We start from the raw sequence: 10,875 nt of genomic DNA on the forward strand, positions 1-10,875 counted from the left end.
CATATATAAATAAATTTTACTGGATGTTTAATAAGTGTACTGGGAGATATATATATATATATATATATATATATATATATATGCATATGCATATATAAATAAATTTTACTGGATGTTTAATAAGTGTACTGGGAGATAGATTGGAACATACGTCTGTTGAGTGAATTATGATATAGAATTAAAATCACAAGTAATAAAAGTGTGCCAACTTAAGAAGGAACGAATTAGCAGTCTAGTGTGTCATAAAACCATCAGAGTATATCTAATTCGATTGGTGAAATTTGTCTCTTCCTTCTCTTATAAGCACCATGTATATGATTTCGAACAGATGGAATATAAACGATACAGAAAAGATATACATCTAATGCAATAAAATCTACAGGGGTGTTCGCCAATTATGCTGAACCAGAAACATATTTGATTTGTTTCTGTACGACTCCGTTGTGAAGCCTAGCTCTCTTTATAATTCATGTAATATATGATTTCCGCGCATGTAAACTGTATCTATAGAAGGAAACAAATGAATTACAACTATAGCGTAATGGAGGTGATTTGTGAACGCTGATGATATCAGAGGGAAATGTCACCATGATTTCAAATAATACCACTACAAACTCTCCTCCAAGCAATTCAACAACCTGTCAAGGTAGGACCACTTTTCAGTGTATTTCGTTCTCTCTGTCAGGTGACTGCACAATTTAAATTTCAAAGTTATTATGAATTGTGTAAGAATTTTATATGGTCACACGGCAACGCTATGATAAGCATTTAGTAGTCAACAGCAATTATAAAGACTCGGATGGAATTGCAAACAAATTCAATTGTAATCTCACAGAGGTATGGTTTAAGGATTCATAAAGTATTTCCGTCTACATATAAAATTGTAATTTCGCACATTCTATAAACAGATAAAGCTAAAGTGAATGACAGCGCATCTTTGAGAATCAGTTTTAGCACTGCTATGTCATGTAGAATCTGAGCACTGCTATGTCATGTAGAATCTGAGCACTGCTATGTCATGTAGAATCTGAGCAATGCTATGTTATGTAGAATCAGACTACTGCTGTCATGTAGAATCTGACCCTTGTCAACTAACAAACGTGGAGGGTGTCATTCCATTGTGTAAATTTAAAAGAAAACCAATACTTAAATCGATGGAAAGCAAAGGATTTAATCTATCACAAGCGTATGAAGGTCTGCCAAAAATGGAAACCTAAGGACACGAAACGGGAAGATATACCATAATATGTTTTTCATAATTCCATAAATTCGTGTAAGGAAAAAAATGAAATAGTTCTCTTTATCAGTTGTTCCCCGCTTTGTATTTCGTTGTATCTTCAATTCAGAGAGAGACGTCGCGGTGGTCGAGAGGTCTAGCGTTCGCCCCGCATGCGGAAGGCCGGGGTTCGAATCCCTGCCGCGACAGATCTAAGTCGTTAAAACAGGTAGTGACAGTTCCATCGCCAACCGTTCGGCATCAGATGTGAATGTCACGGGTCCTCGGAGATGACCTTAAAAACGGACGCCCTGTGTCACAGTAGGTGTGGCACGATAAAGAACCCTCACTACTCAATGACCGTAAATGCCGAGCATAGCCTAAATTTGAAACCCTTCACCGGTCTTGGTGACGTCTTCATATGAGTGAAATATTCTCGAGTGAGACGTTAAGCAAGAAACAATCAATCAATTCAGAGAGACCTTATAAACCACATATCTATAATTTCTAGCGGACCCGGTTGAGAATGCAGATGACAGTTTTGAGGAGTCTGTTCTGATTGCTTTCCTCGTCATTGCCTCCGTGCTGGTTATAATATCTGGTGTTTTATTACTGCAAAAGTAAGTATACTAGATATAGTTATCACTCAGTGAAACAAACATCCACCAATCCTAGATCATTCAAATGTCAACTCAATATGAAACAGTCAATCACTAATAATACCTGTTTACAAATGTCAACTCAATATAAAACAGTCAATCACTAATAATACCTGTTTACAAATCTCAACTCAATAAAAACAAGCAAGCATTCACGATACCTTTTTACAAATGTCAACTCAATATAATATGCAATCACTATTCATACTTATTTACAAATCTCATCTCATATAAAAGATCATACCTGTTTACAAATCTCAACTCAATATAAACAATCATACCTGTTTACAATCTAAACTCAATATAAACAATCATACCTCTTTACAAATCTCAACTCGATAAAAAAAATAAAATATTATTTGTTTACAAATCTCAATTCAATATAAACAACCGCACCTGTTTTCAAATCTCAACTCAATAAAAAAAAAACATACCTGTATTCAAATGTCACTTTAGTTAAATTAACAATTACTAATTATCCACGTTGGTAAGCGTAAGCGCGACAGATATCCCTACAAGTTGATGTGGTGATACGTATCGTTGTGTTTTATATCAATAACTACTTACTCCTTTAAAAGGATTATTTACAAAATGCAATTGCATATTATGTCATTTAGAAGATAAGCTTGACTGTGAAAACATGTCACATTATGTAAACGTAGAGCTGTCCGTTTTAACTTCTTTAATCCGTTTTTTGCTTTGATACATTTCGTAGAGCTGTCCGTTTTGACTTCTTTAATCCGTTTTTTTTTTTTTTTTTTGGTTTTTTTTTTGTTTTTTTTTTTTTTTTGCTTTGATACATTTCGTAGAACTGTCCGCTTTGACTTCTTTAATCCGGTTTTTTTTTTTTTTTTTTTTTTGCTTTGATACATTTCGTAGAGCTGTCCGTTTTGACCTTTTTAATCCGGTTTTTTGCTTTGATACAATGTACATTTCGTAGAACTGTCCGTTTTGACTTCTTTAATCCGTTTTTTTTTTTTTTTTTTTTTTTTTGGCTTTGATACATTTTGTAGAACTGTCCGCTTTGACTTCTTTAATCCGTTTTTTTTTTTTTTTTTTTTTTTGCTTTGATACATTTTGTAGAGCTGTCCGTTTTGACTTTTTTAATCCGTTTTTTTGCTTTGATACATTTTGAACCAGAATACGGAGTCTTAAGGTACTCGGAAAATATGAGACTGACATGGTCGTCACATTCGCTGCCTCTGAAGACGCTTCTGACGACAACCTCCTTCCGAGCAATGAGAGGAATGGAATCGTCATTTACGAAGAAGAGATTGGCGATAACGATGTAGAAGAGGAAGATGTAGTAGCTGTGTATTGTAATCTACAGTCATTGAGGGTATCTGTCGAGGAATTCTTAAAAGCTTTTCCTGAGAAGAAGGCTTGCAAAGCTCTGGAACAGGAGTTCAAAGTAATACATAACTAAACTCAACTAATGTATTGCGTGACTGTCAGAATACTAATACAGTTAGGTTATACCTTATTTTGATAATTGGCTAACTTAGAAACAATTAATTCTATAGATTACAATTTTGTATGAACAAAAAGACTGAATAAAAGACTTTTTCAACGAATTGATGATTAATACCTTGTCAATGTTTTAGCCATTCCTTTCATATACATTGTATATATATCTGCAGGATCTACCAAGTGGTCTGCTGGAGCCGTACACTGAAGCTCTGAAACCATTAAACAAGTGCAAAAACAGATACAAGGCCATTTATCCCTGTAATATTTTCATCTTGTTAATATTATATCAAGTATAAAGAAATTTGTCATCGTCATATTTTTTTTAAAAAGTAAATACAACGTATATATATTAATAATTTTGGGAGAGCGCCTACATAGGCTATAGCTGTTGCCCGATCCTATTGACTTTCTCAATAAAATATGTTTAAATTAAATGATATACTAATAAGTCAGGTATGGAATGAAGTTTATATCTGATATATGGTTTACTTTATTATCTGTTGCTTAGATGACCACAGTCGTGTAATACTGGACCGTACGGATGACCCACAGAAACCGGATTACATCAACGCCTCATATATTGCTGTAGGGGTTTTGAATTACTATCCTTAAATTTGCACAAGGAAGCGTCGAATTTATTAATAGATTGTTCGTAAACCAAAGTGAAATTCATAACTATGATTTCCGTATTTTTATAGCATTCCTATTTGATTTGAATTTCTATGTACATTTCCGTCAGTGTGAAACTAACTCTGAACTCAACCCAGAAGTAATATAACCAGATATTGGCCTACATTGTTACACAAGTTTTAAATGATTACACTATTCCTAGAAAAGCACGACACACAGACATCCCAACATGTCATAATGTCTTTTTTTTAAAAATTAATAATACATGGAATGTAGGAAGAATTTTCTCTCACCTGATTGTCCATATTTAAAAACAAACCAGTCACATTTTAAAGAAAATGAAAATACCATTGTTTATAGTTATAATCCACTAATGTTGTCGGTGATAATACACAGTTGTTGTTGATGTAATTTTGCAGGGATACAAGAAAGAGAAGGCTTACATTGCAGCACAAGGTAATTAAAGTCAATCAGAGACTTTCATTGTTTATTAATTCCAAATATTCACTAAGTATTCATATAATTTAAGACAAGAAAGAATAGGGAGAATGAATAGTCAATGATTTTTTATTCAAAGGTCCATTTACACCAGACACAATAGAAGACTTCTGGACACTCATTTGGCAAACGGACTGCACAAGGATTGTCATGCTAACCAATTTATATGAGGGAGAAAAGGTGATAAAAAGATGCTACAAATAATAAATGCTGAAATATATCATAACTGTAAGAACATTGAATTAAAGAATCCTGATGAATCAGTAATAACTGGAACAGGAGACGTAGTTACACTATAGCAGTAGACACATTCCCGATCAGTTTGAAATAGACCATAGTGTCTTTGTGTGTGTTCTTATATGTCTAATACACGTTTCACTCATTTACAGATGAAATGTCTAAGATATTGGACTGACGATACGGAATCAGAGCTCGATATTGGTCCGTATCACATCACATTGGATGCAATGGATCAATATGAACATTACACTATAAGATATCTTATTGTTTCAACGAAAGTAAATACAAGGTTTATTTCTCTCTCTCTCTCCCTCTCTTCTCTCTCTCTCTCTCTCTCTCTCTCTCTCTCTCTCTCTCTCTCTCTCTCTCTCTCAACTTTGCGGCAGGTGGGATGGCTTCGGCTTCCTCATCGTACACTTCCCATATCTATCTAGTAATATCCCATTATCATCTACATATGGTATTTATGTATTTAAACTGATTCGATACACAAGTTTGAAGTCTAAGCAGACTATGAACAAACAATTTGATGTTATAGGGGTTCAACAATCTTGTTTATTATTAACATTTCGCCAATTCTATGATCATTATAATGATCTGTGTATGTATTATCTTGATCACACCAGTCATGGAACAAGCTTCAATTGCTTTGGATGAGTGTAGTGCTTCAGAAATTGAAATTTACGAAAATGTAGACCTTAACTCTGTGCGAATTATCTAATCAAATGCATTTCCTTGTCACAGGTCAGAGAAAAATGAATTCAAAATACAACACCGGAAATCGTAATGATTCGTTCCCAAATGCACACTTGGCATATCTAGAAAATCTTTTTTGTTCCAAATATCAAGAATATTTAGAATGCTTTCAGTTTATCATTAGAAACAGAATTATAGAAAGAAAAAAACTTCAGAACCCCTCTCTATATTTCATGACATCTATATGATATATATATATATATATATATATATATATATATATATATATAGTGTTGCGATGTTGGGGTTTCTAGAATGCGGCTTTAATTTGTCTGACCTTGAAAGGTGTATTACCTTGAAAAATTATACTGTATCATTTTCCTTAGACTTCTCTCCCATTCACCTATTTGATTGTTGATTTTGATTTTAATGCTAGATCGTTGTCTTTTGATTGACCTTGTTTGTTGTTTGATTGTGTTCTTCTGGCAATCATTATTTTTTGCTGTTCACCATATCCGAATCATCAATGGTACGGCCTACCTAATATTGTTTTGAACTTAATCAGTCCATATCATTATCTTCCCACCATTTTATTCCATAATCACATTGTTTTGTAAGTTTTCCCTCTAAATTTATCTGATTTCTGTAATTTTCAAGAATAATTCTATTTTCATCCCGACCCGACCATGGTACAAACTCTCTAAACCATAGTCAGTAAACACGCTTTACAACGAAACCATCACCATTTTTATCACTCAGTACAACAGTGTACCACTCTTGTCATCAATGTAGTTTATCGATACTTGTCGTTTTTGCGTGTTATTTGTTTATGTAATATATGTCTCTTGATAAAGACGCGGGTTGCGTCGAAAATTCGAGTTTTAAATAACCAACAGTGTCGTGGCCTTTTCAGTGCTTTTATATATATATATATATATATATATATATATATATATATATATATATATATATATATATTAGTTTGTATGGAGTACAGTTAGAGAGGATATGATATCTTCTCTTACTGTACTGAGATCCTGTATCGCGGCAAGTGTTGTATCTTAGAGTACACTCAACCCTACGACCTTGAGCGCCGAGCAAAAATATACAATTGTGATACTTCACATACAGCTGGTGACATCTCAATATGAAGGAGTTTGAAGGGACGTTAATCAAACAAGACGTTTCTTTGCAATGTTAACGAATTTGTATCGAATCTTTTGATTTCATCACTCGCATGTTAAATATTCATACTTTCACCATGATGCAGTTTTATACACAACACATATGAAAGAGGGGACTTACAAGCCAAAAATACATCATAATGTAAAACTTATACCGTACCAATTTTGATGCACCAGATGCGCATTTCGACAAATAATGTCTCTTCAGTGATGCTCAACCGAAATGTTTGAAATCCGAAATAACAATGAAGTTTTAGAGCTATTATAGGCAAAAACAGCGTGCCAAAAAATGTGGAGTCAAATTCGTCTAAGGATAAGAGCTATGCATGAGGGAGATAATCCTTAATTTTGAAATGAATTTCTAAATTTTATAACAGTATAATGCGTTTATATACTAATCCCCTCTGCATTCTCAGAATGAGGAAATCAAGCGAGTCACACAGTTTCACTTCACGACATGGTCCGATAACTCCGTTCCAGAGGACTTGGCATCCTTGATCTGTTTTCGAAACCTGGTGAGGAATGGTTTGACGTCATCTGATGGACCGATTGTCGTCCATTGTAGGTAAGACCGATTTAAACATTGTTTATGACGATATTACATGTATCTTTATCACAGATTTTTCTTATTAAAACAATGTAACTATACAGAGCTTAGAAACAACTAACAGAACGTGTATCACGTATTGTGATTCATATGCAAATGATATTTTGTAGGAAATTAATTTCGCTTATTACCCATAAAATGACCCACCCCCCCTATATTATATTTTTTCATTTTTCTAACTTCGTTTTTCTGTTCTTTTCCCCTTCTGTATAAAAACAACTTTCACATAAGTGTATATTTACATAATTTGGCATGTGGTAGTTGAAATAAACGATGCAAATTTGAAATAAATATGTTTTCTTTAGTATGATACTAATAGCCTATTTACAAACGTACCTTCTATGTTCAATAAAAGCACAACATCTCTAGTTGATGAAGTCATTAAAATGTTATATTAAATGTTATAGCTTAAAACATATCACTGTAGTTGTCACAGTGTTACAGTGGAGTTTATGTAGAGTTTGATAATCTGCAAAACTCGGATGTGTCTTGTCATTTCTGAGGGCTTAACATTTAGGTTTGTCAGATTTCCCGAGTGCAGTTTCTTTTGTGTTCTCATGAACTCTGGTCCGATAGGACAAGTTGCTTTACCAATCACGAATAGTAGTAAAATTGAAACAGAAAAAAATCCCTTCATAACTCAATCATACGTTTAAATGTTCTATTTTCTTAAATCTCTAACATTGAGTGTAATCTGGTCTTCATTCTTTTGGGAACTAGTAAAGATAAGTAAACTGCTAAGCGGGGATGTATGATTTAACCGAAATATACTACCAGTTACCAAACTCCACAGGAGGTGATGACTCTAGGAGATCACCATAGATAACATTTTTATAACTTCATAGCGTGATATATTGCTTTCGTAGTCGATTTTCCTGTCGATATTGACTAAAAGCGACAATCGCCATTTTGAATTAGAGATACGTGCGTACAAAACCCTATCTGATAACATTCGATATTTATTGAATGCTTAAAGTGACGGATTGTAATAAATACTCATCAAAATATATCATCTATTATGATGATTCAAATACAGGGTGAAAAATTTGCCTGATATAAGTTGATAATATTGAAACTGTATACGATATGTTAATCACATCCTAACTCACTCACCCCCATACACACTGTTGGTTTAATTTTGAGAGTGATCTATGCAGAATGATAGGGGATGAGGTTAAGTAAAAAAAACAATACATCTTATGACTACGATTGACAATCATTCTTATATATATATATATATATATATATATATATATTTAAAGTAACGATTTGTCTTCCACACCTGCTTCGATTCATACTTAGATATTTTATTGAACCTCGATATATTAACGGCATATTAACATCTCAAGTTTATTACAAACCAGATGACTTCAGCTTCACCATCGTCACCTTTACATATTTTTGTACCAATATTCCATTATCACCTGCATTTGGTGTCTATATCTCTCCATTGATTCAATACGCAGGTTGTCCTGCGTATCGTCGGTTTTTGAATCGGGGTAGGCTACTGGAAGGTGGGTTGGTTTTCATTAGTCTCGTTTAAAGTAAGCATTTTGCAAATTTTATGGTCTTTTTACTGATCTAATTTACCAAATACGATCTGGCAATGAGTACAATTCTGTCTGACATGTGTCATACCAATTTAGACCAATTTTTGTACGCTAATTTGGACTACAGATTACTCCGTTTACTCGATCGAGATGTGAGGTTCACGACGGGTGTGACTGTTGAACGTATGATGTTTGCTACTCCTGGACGTCTGGCCCTGCCTCTGGTGTGTCAGGGGATCCATGTTTGTCCTGTGCTTAATTTTGTATTTCGTTATCTTCACCTTTATAGGAGTTATGAGATTGATCACTGTTCATTATCTTCACCTTTATAGGAGTTATGAGATTGATCACTGTTCGTTATCTTTACCTTTTGATCAGAAGCATTTTCATTTTCATGATTAAACAAATCTTTATAATTCCATTATTATTAGAATAGTTTATATATCAACTACAGTCTGATAAAGTTAAAAGTTTCTTTCATTTAGAGTTGGACAAATAAAAATGCATTCATACAAGTGATATTCATTGGCAGCTTGTCTGATGTACAAATAGCTATATTTGACCCCGGCTTCTGTTCCAGTGAAACATGCCTCACTGAAATGAACAAATGTGTCCACGTTGATAATTTTCTAAAATGAATGTCTCTGTTTTAAAGCGCCGGAATAGGACGAACTGGCACATTCATTGCATTAGACTTCATGCTGGAAGAAGGAACGGCAGAGAATTATGTAGACGTTAAGTCCTATATAGTCTCTCTCAGACAGCAAAGAGGGAAGTGTATCCAAACATACGTAAGTCTATATCTTTCTACTCCATCTAGACACCTGATCCCACCCCTGAGTGTATTCTTTATAGGATTATAAAAGTAATTATTGTTCGTTATCTTCATAATTTTCATCACAATTTTGAATCAAAATTGTTTTTAAAATATTTGTAAAATTAATTTTCCTTAATATTTTCAGGAACAATACGTTTTTCTCCACGAAGCCCTAGTTGAAGGTTTCCAAAATTCTCGACAGAATTGCCTATCGATATTGTGAACTATTTTCTACAAAGAAGTTTTCCATAAGTGTGAATGTGGAGAATTTACACTGTATCATTTAATATGCATTGCTTTTATATTATCACTTGTCTTATAATACACTTACCAGTTAAATCTTTTGAGCACATATTTGCTTTTTCTATCATACTTCATGTACTTTTTGTATGTAAAACATGTGTTGAATTTGAAATAAACGAACAATACCAATATATCTTTACGGAAATGGTATTTGATATAAAACTAAAAATCAAAACTACTTCCCAAACTGTTTTGAGTCTCTTTGTAACATGATAATGATGAAGTTCGGTGCTAGAGAAAAAAAAAGAAAACGAATAATTGTACTTTGTCCTATCCATTGACTGAGTAAACTTGCGCCATAAAGATTGTATGTAAAAGACATTTGTCTTTTTCATTCAAGTTTCATATGTTGTAGTTTCTCTCAGTAATTGGATAGGACATTGGGAGTAACTCATACCGGAATTCCACCATCGTTAACCCAGTTGGTTTTGACAGATCCATTGCATTATATTTTTTGAGACAGAATTCTTTCCGAATATTTTTTTTTTAAAAAAATATCCGATTGAAATTTTAATTTTGATTTAAGTTTGATAAAATGGTTGAATATCGTATTACTTTATATTCTGGACAACCTGATGAAAAAGTTTTCATGTGATGGTGCCAACTTATTACTTGACTTTCCTTTAAAGAGACCATAAAGTTCTCTATGTGATTTGGTCATCGTCGTAGGCAGAACATATTAGTTTAGGGACAGATACTGGCGGGTGACCATTCACACTCCCACGTATAGCTGAAAGGGACGATAGATTCCTAAAAAATAACATCTAGTTTGCCAATACAACCTATCATTGGATAAAATGCTCTCTGATATGTTTCATACCGATTGTTAGGCCGTTCTTGGTACAATGATTTTGACTACGGATAACTTCGTTTACCTGATCAGGATTTAGGGTTCACAGAGGGTGTGACCTGTCGACAGGTGATGCTTACTCCTCATAGGCACCTGATCCCACCTCTGGTGTGTCCAGGGGTCTGTGTTTGCCCAACTCTCTATTTTGTATTGCT

The 10,875-nt window shown here is 33.7% G+C and overlaps 1 protein-coding gene across 1 annotated transcript; it reads left to right on the forward strand.

Moving 5' to 3' along the window:
- The first annotated feature begins 304 nt into the window (after positions 1 to 304).
- LOC125668710 (tyrosine-protein phosphatase non-receptor type 7-like) lies at positions 305 to 10,058 on the forward strand. The gene is made up of 11 exons (XM_048903063.2): positions 305 to 646; positions 1,728 to 1,836; positions 3,016 to 3,286; positions 3,516 to 3,603; positions 3,854 to 3,930; positions 4,395 to 4,431; positions 4,553 to 4,653; positions 4,863 to 4,991; positions 7,010 to 7,158; positions 9,406 to 9,541; positions 9,713 to 10,058. The coding sequence occupies exons 1-11, from the start codon at positions 565 to 567 to the stop codon at positions 9,788 to 9,790; spliced, it is 1,257 nt and encodes a 418-aa protein (XP_048759020.1). The 5' UTR covers positions 305 to 564; the 3' UTR covers positions 9,791 to 10,058.
- Positions 10,059 to 10,875: the final 817 nt, after the last annotated feature.

This window comes from Ostrea edulis, chromosome 4 (assembly GCF_947568905.1).
Source record: "Ostrea edulis chromosome 4, xbOstEdul1.1, whole genome shotgun sequence".
NCBI lineage: Eukaryota > Metazoa > Mollusca > Bivalvia > Ostreida > Ostreidae > Ostrea > Ostrea edulis.